The sequence below is a fragment of the Seriola aureovittata genome, chromosome 13 (genome assembly GCF_021018895.1).
Source record: "Seriola aureovittata isolate HTS-2021-v1 ecotype China chromosome 13, ASM2101889v1, whole genome shotgun sequence".
Taxonomy (NCBI): Eukaryota; Metazoa; Chordata; class Actinopteri; order Carangiformes; family Carangidae; genus Seriola; species Seriola aureovittata.
Genome location: NC_079376.1, coordinates 17,005,001 through 17,026,332, shown reverse-complemented (window position 1 = coordinate 17,026,332; position 21,332 = coordinate 17,005,001). Strand labels below are relative to the sequence as shown.

The window sequence follows — 21,332 nt, the reverse complement described above, 5'->3', positions numbered from 1 at the left end:
AATTCTCTTCCGCCACCTTGTGGTTGACCATGAGTACTGCAGGTGAAAGTGCAGTTTTTCTTTCATTTATTCTCACAAATAAGAGTTGTAGCGGCTTCAGTTTAATCAACCTAAAAGTAGAAAGTGTCTAAACAACCTAACATAAAACTATGTAGACAGAAAGTTGAAACTAATTATAATAGTAACACATTTATTTATTATTAAATCATTTATGATACATAGGGAAGATTTTTCATACATATATTACAACAATTACAACGGACAATGCAAAAAAAGGAAGACCCCCAGTAACATTGGAAATAAAATATCCCAGATTACATTTTTTTTTTCACCTGGGATGTTTCTTCTCATTTTGGAGCAGGAGTGGGGGAACAGTGAGAAAAGAGAAGATCACATATGCAGGATTCTAGTATACTCTATAGCTTGCATAAAGATTGCAAAAAACTGTATTTGTTAGGTTATTTAAATAGTTATGTTTTAAATTGACCCTGTACTGCACTGTGCTTGAGTTCTGCTGCACCATCACATGATAAGTTGATTTAAATGTCAAGTATGCGGGGCGATGTCATTATGTTAAAGAATCCTGAGGATTATGAAGTTGACTGAAATAATATAGAACTGGGCATGTAGTTAAATTTTCTGTTAAAAAATCTGGAGATGAAAATATTAATTGACCATATGCTAAAATTTTTTAACATTGCCACCCCAAATGAAGAGAGTATAACCGCTACGAATTATGTAGTAATTATGAAGAATGTTTTGAACATATTTAAATTAGCTGTACAATAAATTAGTCTTTATTGGGCCTTGCTCCAAAAAACTGGAGCCCTTCAGCTGCATTCATTGCTTGTATTTACCGACTGTCATGACATTTAAACAAAGCCAGTAATTAAGTGCTTATTGACATGTACATATATTTCCTGTTTTAATTATACAACGCACTAACGGCGTATCACAGCAGTGATGCACTAGAGACAGTATAAGAAATTAACCAAGGCAAACCTAACTTGTAGCTGTAAACAGTCATGGTGGGCTCACAGCCTGATGCTCCAGCACAGCTAGCTCTCATGCATCAGTCCTCTAGCCTGGGCTGGAAAGATGGATCATTTAGTCTATGGTAGGACCTGTTCATGGTCCTTGGCCACCAAAAATGCTAGACTAGCTTAAGATCACTGACCTGTGGCTGCTGTGGGACTAACTGGACCTGAAATTCAAACCCAAAGTCATCTGGGTCATTGTGGCTAAGCTAATTTAGCATTGATAACCAGAACACAACAGTGTCTGTAACGCTGGTTTCTGTGTATGTCTAGAGTCCTGAGTCACCACAGTTTAACATCAGTCAGCTCAAGGTCTCCCATGATCTCCAGCTGGTTGATGCTGCTCAGGTCCTGCACCCGATGTCTGAACTCAAACAAGTGTGAGCCGTTCACTGCCAGCTTGAACTGATGGGGCTGACAGAGGATGAGAATCTGAAACAAAAACGACAAAAAAAAAAAACCCATTGAGGAACAGTCACAACTCAATATACAAACATACTGAGAAACATCATGGTTCGAGGATGTGATATTAAAAACCTACAGTGTTATCAACATCCAGTACAACTGACAGCATAACCCTTTCAAAGTAAAGTTAAGTTGTAGATGGATCCTACCTCAAAGTACTCCCCTGACGAGAAGGGAAAGAAGGGCAGCTCCCGCTCCTCCTGACCCCAGGACTCACTCAGGTACGAGTTCCTGATGAACACCCCTGACTTCATGCGGGGGTTCAGATGCAAAGCGATGTTCTCCGTCCTGCTGTTGCAGAGGTTTACTGTGAAACTGGAAGAAACATGGAAAAGAGGTAAATCATTTTTAGACAAGAAATGTTGCTTGGTCTGTTGTAAACCGCATACGTAACTTGCATTAGTAGCCCAAACAAATCAGTAACATACATAAACAACTGCTTTTATTTGTCATGTTGAGGTTAATTTGTCATTTTACCTGTGAGGATACATGCTGACCTGTCCCTTGATTGTGATGTGCTGCCCTGGGCTCAGTCCTTTGAGTATGCTGCCTTTGTAAGGGAGGCTCTGAAATGACATCAGAACTGCTGACACATTTTTTTTTTCCAGGTGCTTTTCTTGGTTATTCAGTTGAATAATTTGGAGAGAGATCTATGAAAAATACTGAGAAATGTCCAGTGTAATTTCCCACAGTCCAAGGTGACATCTTCAGATTGTTTGTTCGGCCAACAGTCAGTCAAAAATTCCAAATACAACATTTGCATCATACATCACAAACAAAAGCAGTAAATCTGAGAAGCTGGAATCAACAAATGTTTGGCATTTTTGTTTGGAAAAAAAATGACTAAAATGATTAATTCATTAGCAAAATCTTTACTTAGTTAACCTTCTGTCAGTCAACTAATTGATGAATCGACTAAAGGTTGCAGCTCTATTTCTGAGCCCTCTAAAGCCCTCTCTTGTTATTTTATTGAATTGTTGCACAGGGAGAACCAATGCAACAGATATAATGTGTATACGACATGTAGCTGAAGCTAATTTGTAGCCAGCATCCCCGGTTAGGCTTTTAAATTCAGCTAAACGAATAAGTGGACAAAACAGATTCAGGATAAAAAACAACAACATGTTATTATGTGTGTATGTACTCTACATGACTGCACTGAAATATGATGTGAGAGTGTATGAGTGATAGTATATATGTATACAATATGTAGGTGTAAATGTAAATAAGAAAGCATTCAGTGTTCACATCTGAAGCAGCTATTGTTCAGCATTTCATGTGCAGTGCAGATAAGGCCCAACGTGTTACTGTAACTTTGCGTTTCTCCTCCATATAAAGAGGTTTGGATTATCAGGTTAAACTTTATTTACAACCTTTTCTAATTGCCTGAAGGCTCATGCTTCTTGCCCGACTGGACTTTGCCGCAGACGTGTACCCAGATCTTAGTAATTACTTAAGTGACTACAGTGTTATCACAGAATCAAACACAGGTTGTAATAAACCAGAGGTGTTGTTTAAAGGTCTGAGTGCAGCACGCTGAAGTGAAGGGTTGACAGTGCACAAACAAGGGAGTCATTTAGGAAGTGTGATCCAGTTTTAGCAGCATCACAAGATACTGGGCTCATTCTCATTAAGGGAGATGGGTTTTATGTAGATGACGCAAAAGGAAAAACTCACCAAGTCACCTGATTCTGAATATATTGCCTAAGAGGGAGAAAAGCCACATTTAGAAATTAATAAACAGATGTATCTATAAAAGTAGCACACATCTAACCAGCTTGTGAAGAAAAAATAAAGATAAATAAGGGGTGGGATTGTACTTACTGAGTTTGGGATGTAGCCAATAGCGTGCACCCTGACTTTCCCAGAAATAGAAAACGTGTCGACCCTGTTGAGTGGGATTCTATGCTTGTATCCCAACAGGTGAGTACCATTTACAGCCACCTATGGATGGAGACAAATATTTTATAACCCTATTTTTTCCCATTAATTAAATTAGTAATGCTTTTGTTGTTTATAGGTACAACGTTGACTCTGTCGATGCCCCTCATCCTTAGCAGCATGGGTTCACTGACCTTAAAGACGTCATCATGCACCAGGATGATGGTCTCGAAGGGCGCTCCGCGTTTGTAGGGCAGCTGGTGGAGCGTCTCCTCTTTGCCCCAGCTCTCCTGCAGCAGGGAGTTACACACCACACAGGGCGAGCCTTTGAAGCGAGGGCTGAAATGGAGGGCGACGTCAGAGCGCGGCTTGGTGCTGCAGCCGCTCGACAGGTCAATCTGAAACCTGCAGAAAGGGCGCAGACCGAGGCTGGATTAAAGACAAGGCAAAGCCAGGAACTGCCCCGGAGCCCTAGACCCCCAAAGGTTCCAGGTTCACTGTGTGTCATAAGGTTTTCATAATTTGATTAACTGCTAATTTGTTAGGGAATTTGGATCGCTAAAGTATATTAATAACACAGGCCAGTCCTGCATTATTACTATATCTAGCGGCCATGTCTTATACAGTGATATCAGAGTGTAGTTTTAAGACTTTTACTATGACAAATGAATAAATAAATGAATAAATCATGATTCCAGAAGCAATGATTAGATAAGTTATAGCTGAGCTAAAATTAAACCAAACTCATCTTGTAGCTAATGTCATTATAAATTCCTTTAAAAGCCATATCTTTGAGGAGAAATATTTTGGACAATTAATAACTTTAATAATTCTTAACAACATCTTGTTGTTGATCAGATAATGCTCCACTGTGTCCAAACAAATAGACCAGGTGTTGCCAAAGACACCGCCTTGAGTATGGGCCAAAGGTGCTGCAAGATCTGTTCATTTCAATTTGTTATTGTATATTTTTCATAATGTTTCACCTCCTAAAAACAAGGCAACAATTGCATGAAATTGAAAAAATAAAACTGAGCATTTTTTCCCTGTATTTTGAGGTAAATATTTATTTTCAGAAAGATTTCAGAAAGGCCTTTACATTAGATATCTATGGTGTCATTTTAGCTGAAAAGGTTGGTAGCGTGTAGGTGCTGTGAGTGTGGGTACAGAAAAGAAAATAAATAGGAAGGAGTGCTGTGGTTTAAAAGTTTGGGAACCACTGAAGTAGACAAGACAGCATTTTAAAGTTTTTCCTGATAAAAATATTAAATGCTGAGTTTACTAATCAGATTGAAAGACATATCATAACCCACACAACAAACATTATCTGGTTTCAATAAACCTTACCTGTCAGCATCTGGGGGCACAGTGCCCTGGATGATGATGATCTCCCCAGGGTGCAGGCCTCCAGGTATGGGCCCTGTGTATGGGATCACCTGAGGTGGAGAGCTGACGTTGAAGCACTGGATAACTGCACTGACAACAACTGATGACATGCTGCCTAAAATGAGGGAGCTAAAATGAAACGCCTCTGTGCCTCATCCATTATCTAGAATATACACGGAGCAGTCGGGTGTGCAGGCCGTGTCTAGACACATGCTGACAACACAGAGACTTGCACAGAGTTTCTAGCTGCATTATAAGCTACAGGAGGGTCTATTGATCATTGCATCATGGCATGACAGGACTGATGTAGATAATAATAATAATAACGATAATAAGCCTCTTACCGGATTCAGGACAGTGTGTTTCGCATTTGCCACAGACATCGAGCTTCTTGTGTCAGACTATAACATGCAGCTGTGCTGAAAGACAACAGGGCGACGGGTGTCTGCGGCGATAGGACCGGTTTGTAGCTCTCCTGCGCTACACAGGGACGATGGCAGTGGGCATCTTCTCTCCATCAGAGGCTAATCCCTCGCGCATGCGCAAATCCTACCATGTGATCCGGCCTGGACGCAGAGCAACAACAAGGGAGGCCTACTTTTTTACTCCCACTGATTTCAATGTGAAATGGATTTCTTACCGGCAGGGGCAAAAGAAAACAAATTATTTAGTTATCCACAACCTTTCACCAGGATATCATCCCGTTTGACAAATATATGTATAAATATATATAAATACTGTTGAAATGATGTGGAAATGTATGACTTATATCTCACACATGATCTGTTTTGTAAATCAGCCCACTAGTATGACAAAGGAAAAGTTATATTGTAAATAGAAAGTAAATATAGGCCAATTGGATTGTAGAACAGCTGATGCCCTTCAATATAAGAGGCGGCATGGTGGAGTGGTGGTTAGAACTGTTGCCTCACAGTCAGTACTTTCTCGGTTTGAACCCTCTAATGCCTTACTATACTATGACCTTTTTATGCCTAATTATACTATGGCTTCTTTATACCTTACTATAACTTCCCGGGGCTGGCGCCTTGCTGTGTGGAGTTTGCATTTTCTCCATGTGCCTGGGTGGGTTGTCTCCAGGTATTCCAGCTTCTTCCAACAGTCCAGACATGCACATTTAGATAATTGGCAACTCTAACGATGTTTTTATGACCTTTTATTCCTTTCTCTACTATGATGTTTTTGTGACTTTTTATGCCTTATGTTACTATGAGGTTTTTATAACTTTCATGCCTTATTATACAATGACGTTTTTATGCCTTACTATACTATGGTATTATTTCAGCCTTAACCAACCCTGAACTGAGCTCTGTCGGGTTTGTCAAGATTGTAGAACCACTGACATTACAACCTGTATACAAATGTCTGAGTATTGTGGAGTTGATTTTATGTTTTTTTGTGTTGTTTGTTGGTATTGTTTTTAATGGACACACCCCAACCCCCACCCCCATTAGCTGTGTCCATAATAAAGATGTGAAGATGTGATGAATTAATGAATATGACGTTTTTATGACTATTTATTCCTTCCTCTACTATGATGTTTTATGCCTTCCTATGCTATTACGCTGTTATTACATTTTATGCCTTACTATACTGTAAAGTTTTTTGGCATTTTTATGCCTTTCTATAATATGACATTTTTTATGACATTTTATGCCTTAGCATACTGTGATGTTTTATGCCTTACTATACTATGACATATTTATGACATTTTTTGCCTTACTATACAATGAGGATTATATAACTTTTCATACCTTGTTATACAATGATGTTTTTATACATTAAATGCTGAGACGTTTTGATAACTATTTATTCCTTACTATACTATGACATTTTCATGACATTTTATTCCTTAGTATACTATGACATTTTATGCCTTACTATACTATGACGTTTTTTGATGTTTTTATGCTTTACTATATTATGATGTTTTTTTTAGCTTTTCATGCCTTATTATACAATGATGTTTTTATGCCTTAATGATGTTTTATTACTTACTATACTATGACTTGTTTTGATGTTTTTAAACATTACTATACTGTGACTTTTTTTTTTACCTTTTTTTTCCTTAGAATACTATGTAGTTTTTTACATTTTTATGCCTTACTATAATATGATGTGATGTTTTTATGACACTTTATGCCTTACTATACTATTATGTTTTTTGATGTTTTATGTATTTCTTTACGATGAAATTTTTATGCCTTACTATACTATGGTATTATCTCAGCCTTAACCAAGCCTGAACTGAGCTCTGTCAGGTTCTCATCAAGATTGTGGAACCACTGGCTTTGAAACCTGTGTGCAAATGTCTAAGTATTGTGGAATGTTTTTTGTTTGTTTGTCCCTAATAAAGATTGAATGAATAAATGAATATGACGTTTTTATGAATATTTATTCCTTGCTCTACTATGATGTTTTTATGACTTTTTATGTCTTACTATAGTATGAGGTTTTTATAACATTTTCTGGCTTACATTACTGTCAGGTTTTTTGACGTATTTATTCCATATGATACTATAACATTTTTATGACATTTTATGCCTTACTATACTACGGATTTTTTAAGACATTTTATGGCTTTACTATCCGATGACATTTCTGTGACTTTTTATGTCTTACTATACTAAGACGTTTATATGACATTTTATGCCTTAATATACTATGAAGTTTTTGGACGGTTTCATGGCTTGCTAGAGTATGACATTTTATGATATTTTATGCCTTGGTATACTATGACTTTTTATCCCTTATTATACTATGACGTTTTTATGTCAATTTGTGCCCTACAGTACTATGATGTTTTTGGACGGTTTCATGGCTTACTATAGTATGACATTTTTATAACGTTTCAATGCCTTAATATACTATGACTTTTTTATGACATTTTGTGCCTTACAATAATATGACGTTTTTTAACAGTTTCTTATTATAGTATTACATTTTTATGACTTTTTATGCCTAACTATACTATGATGTTTTTATGACATTTTATGCCTTACAATAATATGAAATTTGTTGACGTTTTTATGCCTAAGTATACTATGACATTTTCAAGACATTTTATGCCTTACTATACTATGACGTTTTTTGACGGATACATGGTTTACTATACAATGACTTTTTATGACATTTTATGCCTTACTATACTATGACGTTTTTAGACGTTTTTATGCCTTAGTATACAATGACATTTTATGCCTTACAATAATACAATGTTTTTTGACAATTTCTTACTATAGTATGACATTTTTGTGACTTTTTATTCCTTACTATACTATGATGTTTTTATGACATTTTATGCCTTACTATACTATGATGTTTTTATGACATTGTATGACTTAGCATACTATGACATTTTTGTGACTTTTTTTGCCTTACTATACTATGATGATTTTATGACATTTTATGCCTTACTATACTATGACGTTTTTTGACATTTTTATTCCTTAGTATACTATGACATTTTTATGGCATTTTATGCCCTACTATACTATGACGTTTTTAGACGTTTTTATGCCTTAGTATACTATGACATTTTTATGACATTTTACGCCTTACTATACAATGACTTTTTATGACAATTTATGCCTTACTATACTATGACATTTTGATGGCATTTTACGCCTTAGTATACAATGATAATTTTATGACATTTTATGCCTTAGTATACTATGGCATTTTTATGACTTTTTATGCCTTACTATACAATGACGTTTTTTGACGTTTTTATGCCTTACTATACTATGACGTTTTTTGACGTTTTTATGCCTTAGTATACTATGACATTTTATGCCTTACTATACTATGACGTTTTTATGACATTTTACACCTTACTATACTATGACGTTTTTTGACGGATTCATGCCTTACTATACTATGACATTTCTATGACATTTTACGCCTTAGTATACTATGACATTTTTTATAAAATTTTACGCCTTACTATACTGTGACGTTTCTTGACGGATACATGGTTTACTATACAATGACTTTTTATGACTTTTTATGCTTTACTACACTATGACATTTTTAGACGTTTTTATGCCTTAGTATACAATGACATTTTTCATGATATTTATTGCCTTGCTATACTATGACATTTTATGCCTTACAATAATATGACGTTTTTTGACGTTTTTTTGCCTTAGTATACTATGACATTTTATGCCTTACTATAATATGATGTTTTTTGACGGATTCATGGTTTACTATACAATGACTCTTTATGACATTTTATGCCTTACTATACTATGACGTTTTTTGACCTTTTTATGCCTTAGTATACTATGACTTTTTTTATGATATTTTACGCCTTACTATACTATGACGTTTTTTAACAGATTCATGGTTTACTATACAACGACTTATTATGACATTTTATGCCTTACTATACTATGACGTTTTTAGACGTTTTTATGCCTTAGTATACGATGACATTTTATGTCTTACAATAATATGACGTTTTTTGACAGTTTCTTACTATAGTGTGACATTTTTGTGACTTTTTATTCCTTACTATACTATGATGTTTTTAGACATTTTTATGCCTTAGTATACAATGACATTTTATGTCTTACAATAATATGACGGTTTTGACAGTTTCTTACTATAGTATGACATTTTTGTGACTTTTTATTCCTTACTATACTATGGCATTTTTATGACATTTTATGCCTTACTATACTATGACGTTTTTTGACGTTTTTATGCATTAGTATACTATGACATTTTTATGACATTTTATGCCTTACTATACTATGACGTTTTTTGACGTTTTTATGCCTTAGTATACTATGACATTTTATGCCTTACTATACTATGATGTTTTTATGACATTGTATGAATTAGCATACTATGACATTTTTTGACGTTTTTATGCCTTAGTATACTATGACATTTTTATGACATTTTACGCCTTACTATACTATGATGTTTTTATGACATTTTACACCTTACAATACTATGACGTTTTTTGACGGATTCATGGTTTACTATACAATGACTTTTTATGACATTTTATGCCTTACTATACTATGACGTTTTTAGAGGTTTTTATGACTTAGTATACAATGACATTTTTCATGATATTTTATGCCTTGCTATACTATGACATTTTATGCCTTACAATAATATGACGTTTTTTGACAGTTTCTTACTATAGTATGACATTTTTGTGACTTTTTATTCCTTACTATACTATGATGTTTTTATGACATTTTATGCCTTACTATACTATGAAGTTTTTTGACGTTTTTTTGCCTTAGTATACTATGACATTTTATGCCTTACTATACTATGACGTTTTTTGACGGATTCATGGTTTACTATACAATGACTCTTTATGACATTTTATGCCTTACTATACTATGACGTTTTTTGACCTTTTTATGCCTTAGTATACTATGACATTTTTATGACATTTTACGCCTTACTATACAATGACTTTTTATGACAATTTATGCCTTACTATACTATGACATTTTGATGGCATTTTACGCCTTAGTATACAATGATAATTTTATGACATTTTATGCCTTAGTATACTATGGCATTTTTATGACTTTTTATGCCTTACTATACAATGACGTTTTTTGACGTTTTTATGCCTTACTATACTATGACGTTTTTTGACGTTTTTATGCCTTAGTATACTATGACATTTTATGCCTTACTATACTATGACGTTTTTATGACATTTTACACCTTACTATACTATGACGTTTTTTGACGGATTCATGCCTTACTATACTATGACATTTCTATGACATTTTATGCCTTAGTATACTATGACATTTTTTATAAAATTTTACGCCTTACTATACTGTGACGTTTCTTGACGGATACATGGTTTACTATACAATGACTTTTTATGACTTTTTATGCTTTACTACACTATGACATTTTTTGACGTTTTTTGACTTTTTATGCCTTAGTATACAATGACATTTTTCATGATATTTATTGCCTTGCTATACTATGACGTTTTTATGCCTTACAATAATATGACGTTTTTTGACGTTTTTTTGCCTTAGTATACTATGACATTTTATGCCTTACTATAATATGATGTTTTTTGACGGATTCATGGTTTACTATACAATGACTCTTTATGACATTTTATGCCTTACTATACTATGACGTTTTTTGACCTTTTTATGCCTTAGTATACTATGACTTTTTTTATGATATTTTACGCCTTACTATACTATGACGTTTTTTAACAGATTCATGGTTTACTATACAACGACTTATTATGACATTTTATGCCTTACTATACTATGACGTTTTTTGACGTTTTTATGCCTTAGTATACTATGACGTTTTTAGACGTTTTTATGCCTTAGTATACGATGACATTTTATGTCTTACAATAATATGACGTTTTTTGACAGTTTCTTACTATAGTGTGACATTTTTGTGACTTTTTATTCCTTACTATACTATGATGTTTTTATGACATTTTATGCCTTACTATACTATGACGTTTTTTGACGTTTTTTTGCCTTAGTATACTATGACATTTTATGCCTTGCTATACTATGACGTTTTTTGACGGATTCATGGTTTACTATACAATGACTCTTTATGACATTTTATGCCTTACTATACTATGACGTTTTTTGACCTTTTTATGCCTTAGTATACTATGACATTTTTATGACATTTTACGCCTTACTATACAATGACTTTTTATGACAATTTATGCCTTACTATACTATGACATTTTGATGGCATTTTACGCCTTAGTATACAATGATAATTTTATGACATTTTATGCCTTACTATACTATGACGTTTTTTGACGTTTTTATGCCTTAGTATACTATGACATTTTATGCCTTACTATACTATGATGTTTTTATGACATTGTATGAATTAGCATACTATGACATTTTTTGACGTTTTTATGCCTTAGTATACTATGACATTTTTATGACATTTTACGCCTTACTATACTATGATGTTTTTATGACATTTTACACCTTACAATACTATGACGTTTTTTGACGGATTCATGGTTTACTATACAATGACTTTTTATGACATTTTATGCCTTACTATACTATGACGTTTTTAGAGGTTTTTATGACTTAGTATACAATGACATTTTTCATGATATTTTATGCCTTGCTATACTATGACATTTTATGCCTTACAATAATATGACGTTTTTTGACAGTTTCTTACTATAGTATGACATTTTTGTGACTTTTTATTCCTTACTATACTATGATGTTTTTATGACATTTTATGCCTTACTATACTATGACGTTTTTTGACGTTTTTTTGCCTTAGTATACTATGACATTTTATGCCTTACTATACTATGACGTTTTTTGACGTTTTTTTGCCTTAGTATACTATGACATTTTATGCCTTACTATACTATGACGTTTTTTGACGGATTCATGGTTTACTATACAATGACTCTTTATGACATTTTATGCCTTACTATACTATGACGTTTTTTGACCATTTTATGCCTTAGTATACTATGACATTTTTATGACATTTTACGCCTTACTATACAATGACTTTTTATGACAATTTATGCCTTACTATACTATGACATTTTGATGGCATTTTACGCCTTAGTATACAATGATAATTTTATGACATTTTATGCCTTAGTATACTATGGCATTTTTATGACATTTTATGCCTTAGTATACTATGGCATTTTTATGACTTTTTATGCCTTACTATACAATGACGTTTTTTGACGTTTTTATGCCTTACTATACTATGACGTTTTTTGACGTTTTTATGCCTTAGTATACTATGACATTTTATGCCTTACTATACTATGACGTTTTTATGACATTTTACACCTTACTATACTATGAAGTTTTTTGACGGATTCATGCCTTACTATACTATGACATTTCTATGACATTTTACGCCTTAGTATACTATGACATTTTTTATAAAATTTTACGCCTTACTATACTGTGACGTTTCTTGACGGATACATGGTTTACTATACAATGACATTTTATGACTTTTTATGCTTTACTACACTATGACATTTTTTGACGTTTTTTTGCCTTAGTATACTATGACATTTTATGCCTTACTATAATATGATGTTTTTTGACGGATTCATGGTTTACTATACAATGACTCTTTATGACATTTTATGCCTTACTATACTATGACGTTTTTTGACCTTTTTATGCCTTAGTATACTATGACTTTTTTTATGATATTTTACGCCTTACTATACTATGACGTTTTTTAACAGATTCATGGTTTACTATACAACGACTTATTATGACATTTTATGCCTTACTATACTATGACGTTTTTAGACGTTTTTATGCCTTAGTATACTATGACGTTTTTAGACGTTTTTATGCCTTAGTATACGATGACATTTTATGTCTTACAATAATATGACGTTTTTTGACAGTTTCTTACTATAGTGTGACATTTTTGTGACTTTTTATTCCTTACTATACTATGATGTTTTTATGACATTTTATGCCTTACTATACTATGACGTTTTTTGACGTTTTTTTGCCTTAGTATACTATGACATTTTATGCCTTACTATACTATGACGTTTTTTGACGGATTCATGGTTTACTATACAATGACTCTTTATGACATTTTATGCCTTACTATACTATGACGTTTTTTGACCTTTTTATGCCTTAGTATACTATGACATTTTTATGACATTTTACGCCTTACTATACAATGACTTTTTATGACAATTTATGCCTTACTATACTATGACATTTTGATGGCATTTTACGCCTTAGTATACAATGATAATTTTATGACATTTTATGCCTTAGTATACTATGGCATTTTTATGACTTTTTATGCCTTACTATACAATGACGTTTTTTGACGTTTTTATGCCTTACTATACAATGACGTTTTTTGACGTTTTTATGCCTTAGTATACTATGACATTTTATGCCTTACTATACTATGACGTTTTTATGACATTTTACACCTTACTATACTATGACGTTTTTTGACGGATTCATGCCTTACTATACTATGACATTTCTATGACATTTTACGCCTTAGTATACTATGACATTTTTTATAAAATTTTACGCCTTACTATACTGTGACGTTTCTTGACGGATACATGGTTTACTATACAATGACTTTTTATGACTTTTTATGCTTTACTACACTATGACATTTTTAGACGTTTTTATGCCTTAGTATACAATGACATTTTTCATGATATTTATTGCCTTGCTATACTATGACATTTTATGCCTTACAATAATATGACGTTTTTTGACGTTTTTTTGCCTTAGTATACTATGACATTTTATGCCTTACTATAATATGATGTTTTTTGACGGATTCATGGTTTACTATACAATGACTCTTTATGACATTTTATGCCTTACTATACTATGACGTTTTTTGACCTTTTTATGCCTTAGTATACTATGACTTTTTTTATGATATTTTACGCCTTACTATACTATGATGTTTTTATGACATTTTACACCTTACAATACTATGACGTTTTTTGACGGATTCATGGTTTACTATACAATGACTTTTTATGACATTTTATGCCTTACTATACTATGACGTTTTTAGAGGTTTTTATGACTTAGTATACAATGACATTTTTCATGATATTTTATGCCTTGCTATACTATGACATTTTATGCCTTACAATAATATGACGTTTTTTGACAGTTTCTTACAATAGTATGACATTTTTGTGACTTTTTATTCCTTACTATACTATGATGTTTTTATGACATTTTATGCCTTACTATACTATGACGTTTTTTGACGTTTTTTTTGCCTTAGTATACTATGACATTTTATGCCTTACTATACTATGACATTTTTTGACGGATTCATGGTTTACTATACAATGACTCTTTATGACATTTTATGCCTTACTATACTATGACGTTTTTTGACCTTTTTATGTCTTAGTATACTATGACTTTTTTATGACATTTTACGCCTTACTATACTATGACGTTTTTTGACAGATTCATGGTTTACTATACAACGACTTATTGTGACATTTTATGCCTTACTATACTATGACGTTTTTAGACGTTTTTATGCCTTAGTATACGATGACATTTTGTGTCTTACAATAATATGACGTTTTTTGACAGTTTCTTACTATAGTATGACATTTTTGTGACTTTTTATTCCTTACTATACTATGATGTTTTTAGACATTTTTATGCCTTAGTATACAATGACATTTTATGTCTTACAATAATATGACGGTTTTGACAGTTTCTTACTATAGTATGACATTTTTGTGACTTTTTATTCCTTACTATACTATGGCATTTTTATGACATTTTATGCCTTACTATACTATGACGTTTTTTGACGTTTTTATGCATTAGTATACTATGACATTTTTATGACATTTTATGCCTTACTATACTATGACGTTTTTTGACGTTTTTATGCCTTAGTATACTATGACATTTTATGCCTTACTATACTATGATGTTTTTATGACATTTTACACCTTACTATACTATGACGTTTTTTGACGGATTCATGGTTTACTATACAATGACTTTTTATGACTTTTTATGCTTTACTACTCTATGGCATTTTTATGACGGTTTCATGGCTTACTATAGTATGACATTTTTATAACGTTTCAATGCCTTAATATACTATGACATTTTTATGACATTTTACGCCTTACTATACTATGACGTTTTTATGACATTTTATGCCTTAGTATACAATGACATTTTTCATGACATTTTATGCCTTACTATACTATGACGTTTTTTGACGTTTTTATGCCTTAGTATACTATGACATTTTTATGACATTTTACACCTTACTATACAATGACTTTTTATGACAATTTATGCCTTACTATACTATGACATTTTTATGACATTTTACGCCTTAGTATACTATGACATTTTTTATGAAATTTTACGCCTTACTATACTGTGACGTTTCTTGACGGATACATGGTTTACTATACAATGACTTTTTATGACTTTTTATGCTTTACTATACTATGCCTTAGTATACAATGACATTTTATGTCTTACAATAATATGACGTTTTCTGACAGTTTCTTACTATAGTATGACATTTTTGTGACTTTTTATTCCTTACTATACTATGATGTTTTTATGACATTTTATGCCTTAGTATACTATGGCATTTTTATGACATTTTATGCCTTACTATACTATGACGTTTTTTGACGTTTTTATGCCTTAGTATACAATGACATTTTTATGACATTTTATGCCTTGCTATACAATGACTTTTTATGACATTTTACGCCTTACTATACTATGACATTTTTATGACATTTTACGCCTTAGTATACTATGACATTTTTTATGAAATTTTACGCCTTACTATACTGTGACGTTTCTTGATGGATACATGGTTTACTATACAATGACTTTTTATGCTTTACTACTCTATGGCATTTTTATGACGGTTTCATGGCTTACTATAGTATGACATTTTTATAACGTTTCAATGCCTTAATATACTATGACTTTTTTATGACATTTTACGCCTTACTATACTATGACGTTTTTATGACATTTTACGCCTTACTATACTATGACGTTTTTATGACATTTTACGCCTTACTATACTATGACGTTTTTTGACGGATTCATGGTTTACTATACAATGACTTTTTATGCCTTACAATAATATGACGTTTTTATGACATTTTATGCCTTACTATACTATGACGTTTTTTGACATTTTTATGCCTTAGTATACTATGACGTTTTTATGGCATTTTATGCCCTACTATACTATGACGTTTTTTGACGTTTTTATGCCTTAGTATACTATGACATTTTTATGACATTTTACGCCTTGCTATACAATGACTTTTTATGACAATTTATGCCTTACTATACTATGACATTTTTATGACATTTTACGCCTTAGTATACTATGACATTTTTTATGAAATTTTACGCCTTACTATACTGTGACGTTTCTTGACGGATACATGGTTTACTATACAATGACTTTTTATGACTTTTTATGCTTTACTACTCTATGGCATTTTTATGACGGTTTCATGGCTTACTATAGTATGACATTTTTATAACGTTTCAATGCCTTAATATACTATGACATTTTTATGACATTTTACGCCTTACTATACTATGACGTTTTTATGACATTTTACGCCTTACTATGACGTTTTTTGACGGATTCATGGTTTACTATACAATGACTTTTTATGACATTTTATGCCTTACTATACTATGACATTTTATGCCTTACAATAATATGACGTTTTTATGGCATTTTATGCCCTACTATACTATGACGTTTTTTGACGTTTTTATGCCTTAGTATACTATGACATTTTTATGACATTTTACGCCTTACTATACTATGATGTTTTTTGACGTTTTTATGCCTTAGTATACTATGACATTTTACGCCTTACTATACTATGACGTTTTTTGACGGATACATGGTTTACTATACAATGACTTTTTATGACATTTTATGCCTTACTATACTATGACATTTTTTGACAGGTTTATGGTTTACTATACAACGACTTTTTATGACATTTTATGGCTTAACTATACTATGACGTTTTTATGACATTTTATGCCTTAATATACTATGACGTTTTTTTGACCTTTTTATGCCTTGGTATACTATGCCATTTTTATGACATTTTACGCCTTACTATACTGTGACGTTTTTTGACAGATTCATGGTTTACTATACGACTTTTAATGACATTGTATGCCTTAGTATACTATGATATTTTTATAACATTTTATGCCTTAATATACTATGATATTTTCATGACTCTTTATGCCTTAGTATACTATGAGGTTTGGTTTTTTTTTACATTTTATGCCTTAGTATACTATGACTTTCTCATGCCTTACTATACTATGACGTTTTTGACATTTTAATGGCTTGCTATACTCTGATATTTTTATAAAATTGTATGCTTTAATATACTATGACATTGTATGCCTTAATATACTATGACACTTTTATAACATTTTATGCCTTAATATACTATGACATTTTCATGAAATTTTATGCCCTAGTCTACTATGACGTTTTATGCCTTACTATACTATGACATTTTTGTAACTTTTTATATCTTAATATACTATCAGGTTTTTACGACATTTTTTGTCTAACTATAGTATGACTTTTTATGCCTTACTATACTTTGAGGTTGTTGGTTTTTTTTTTACATTTTATGCCTTAGTATACTATGACGTTCTCATGCCTTACTCTACTATGACTTTTTTTGAAATTTTAATGGCTTACTATATGATGACATTTTTATGACATGTTATGCCTCACTATACTATGTTGTTTTATGCCTCACTATAGTATCACGTTCTTTGACATTTTTAGTTCATATATTATGCTATGACATTTTTTATGCCTTACTATTGTATGTCGTTTTTAAGATGTTTTTTATGCCTTATTATTGCACAACTTTTTTACGCCTTATTATACTATGATGTCTTTATGATGTTTTTTACACTTTCCTATACTATGTCGTTTGTTATGACATTATTTATGCCTTACTATACTATGACTTTTATATCCCTTACTATACTATGTTGTTTCCATGTTATTTTTTACGCCTTATTATACTATGACTTTTTTATGCTTTTACTATACTACGACATTTTTATGACGGTTTTTACGCCTTACTATACTTTGACCTTTCTATAATGTTTTTTATGCCTTAGTATACTATCACTTCTTTATGCCATACCATCCTTTGTCGTTTTTAAGACATTTTTTATGCCTTATTATTCTATTACCTTTTTTATTTCTTATTATAATATGGCGCTATTATGATGTTTTTATGCCTTACTGTACTATGCCGTTTTGATGACAGTTTTCACGCCTCACTATACTATGAAGTTTTGATTTCTTATTATATCACATTTTTATGACGTTTGTTACGCTTTATCATACTATGACGTTTTTAACACCTTACAATAATATGGTGTTATTATGATGTTTTTTATGCCTTACTATACTATGTTGTTTTCATGACTTTTTTTTTTACACCTTACTATACTCTGACGTTTATATGATGCTTTTTATGCCTTACAATACTATGACCTTTCTATCACGCTTTTTATGCCTTATTATATTATGACTCTTTTTATGCCTTACTTTATTATGTTGTTTTTATGATGTTTTTTACAACTTACTAGACTATGACTTATTTTATAATTTACTATACTAACACGTTTTTATGACATTTCTTACTCCTTAGTATACGATGACGTTTTTATGACGGTTTTTACGCCTTACTATACTATGATGTTTTTATGACTTTTTGTTCACCTTACTACACTATGTCACTTTTTCCTCATTTTTTATGGCTTACTTTACTATGACGTACTCATGATGTTTTCTTAACACTCTGAAATCTTTTGATGACATTTTTTATGCCTTATTATACTATAACGTTTCTATGATGTTTTTTTATGCCTTACTATACTATGATGTTTTTATTATGTTTTTTATGCCTTATTATACTATGTAGCTTTGATTATGCTTTTTATGGCTTAATATGCTATGACTTTTTTTTATGCTTTACTATACTATGTCGTTGTCATGATGTTTTTTACCCCTTACTATCCAATGTCGTGATGACATTTTTTACACCTTACTACAAGATGTTTTGATGACCTTTTTTAAACCTACTATACTATGACGTTTCTTACTCCTTAGTATACTATGACTTTTTTATGACTTACTATACTGTGACTTTTTTTTATGTATTACTCTATTATGACTTTTCAATGCCTAACTGTACAATGACTTTTTTATGCCTCACTATACTATGACTATTTATGCCAAACTATACTATTACGTTTGTATGCCATTACTATACTATGGTGTTTTTTTTATCACTTAATAAACTATGACTTCTCTTATGCCTTACTATACTATGACATTTTTATGTCTTACTATACTATGATGTTTTTATGCCTTACTATACTGTGGCATCTTTTATGACTTTGTATACTATGACCTTTTATGCCCCATTATACTATGACATTTTTATTCCTTATTATACTATATATACTAGACTTGTGACATATACAGTATATGACACATATGACCAAATATCAAGAGTGGCGTTATTATATGTGTCACGTATAAGAGGATATATTATTATGACATATGAAAATCCTCTGGATATAAGAAGATATAAGTTTATAACATATGAATTACTCATAGTAAAATGTAACTAATAAATCAACATGCTAATTAAAATTCTATATTCTATCTATTCTATTAAACATACATGTCTATCTTTTATATTTAGATATATAAAATTAACATATACTGACAGGCTTTGGGATGGATAGATATTTATGTAACATATGCCTACAATATGAACAGACATAATAAAATACATCTATTAGCTAGACATAGGCTATGTCAATTTATGATATTGTCCCAGTTTCTAGTAGTTTTCATATGTAACTTTTATATATTTAAGCTATACTTTTATATATATATCATTTTACTTCATATGTAGATATATTTCATATATGTATATTCAAAACATGTACATATATTACATTTGCTTATAGGCATTCTTGCATGTAAATTCAAATCTGATATGTTACTATACCGTTTGGTTGACAACATTAAAAAGCCAATCTGTTTGTTTTGGAGGGATGACAGGGTTGAGACCAAACTTATGCCCTTGGCTACAGGCTTTCATTTCTTTATCTTCCTCTGTCCACAATGCTCCAGTAACTTTTTTTCTATTATTCTTTCAATGTTCAGGTACAAAACACTTTTCTGGCATATTACAGTGCTTTAACATGTATCGGTGTTGAATTGAATTAATAAACCAAAAATAAAAGAAAAAGGCACATAGTTTAAGAAGATAAATAGCTATTGAGAGACTTTCCCTCTTAGGCAGTAGAATCTTTCCAAAGGGTTACAGTTGTGTCCCTCTGTAACCATCAGTTCAAAACTGTTTTACATTTCTCCCTAATTTCTTTATTTCTGGTGACAGTGATACCCAAGTATTTGACTTCTGATTTAACCTTAATGTTACAAATTGAGCGTGGCGGTTGATCATGTAAGGTAATATTTCACATTTATTGATGTTTAGTTTCACACCTGCTGCATTTGAGAATTGATTAATGGATCCTAACACTATGGGAAGTTGTTCTTCATTTTTTTTAAATAAACATTGTGTCACGTTGTGACTTATTATGATGCATTTTCCATTTATATTTATACCTTCAGTTCCAATGTTCTTAATCATAACAGACAGTAATTCAGCAACTACTATAAATAATAAAGGAGAGCAGCCTTGTCTAATGCCTCTCTGAACTGTAAATCTTGTACAAGTACCAGATTCCAAGGCTACAATATCCTTGTATAACATACCAATTCAATTTCTAAATATTTGTCCAAAACTTAATTGATCAAACGTTTCCAATATGAAAGGATGTTCCACCGAATCAAAGGCTTTATAAAAATCTAGAAATACAATAAAACCGCTTTTTGAAAATGAACAAC

At 31.7% G+C, this 21,332-nt stretch overlaps 1 protein-coding gene across 2 annotated transcripts in view; it reads right to left on the bottom strand.

Annotated features, from left to right (window-relative positions):
• Positions 1 to 173: 173 nt before the first annotated feature.
• LOC130179800 (galectin-8-like) overlaps positions 174 to 21,332 on the bottom strand; it is a 24,879-nt gene continuing 3,720 nt past the window's right edge. Inside the window, exons 2-9 of one of the 2 annotated variants that reach the window (XM_056392860.1) lie at positions 5,114 to 5,335; positions 4,731 to 4,884; positions 3,578 to 3,788; positions 3,327 to 3,446; positions 3,180 to 3,206; positions 1,980 to 2,068; positions 1,652 to 1,817; positions 174 to 1,469 (exon numbers count right to left, since the gene is read on the bottom strand). In XM_056392860.1, the coding sequence (XP_056248835.1) occupies positions 1,320 to 1,469; positions 1,652 to 1,817; positions 1,980 to 2,068; positions 3,180 to 3,206; positions 3,327 to 3,446; positions 3,578 to 3,788; positions 4,731 to 4,879 (912 nt within the window). In that variant the 5' untranslated portion in view covers positions 4,880 to 4,884; positions 5,114 to 5,335 and the 3' untranslated portion in view covers positions 174 to 1,319. The remainder of the gene's footprint in view (positions 1,470 to 1,651; positions 1,818 to 1,979; positions 2,069 to 3,179; positions 3,207 to 3,326; positions 3,447 to 3,577; positions 3,789 to 4,730; positions 4,885 to 5,113; positions 5,336 to 21,332) is intronic. The other variant, XM_056392861.1, reaches the window with a different exon arrangement.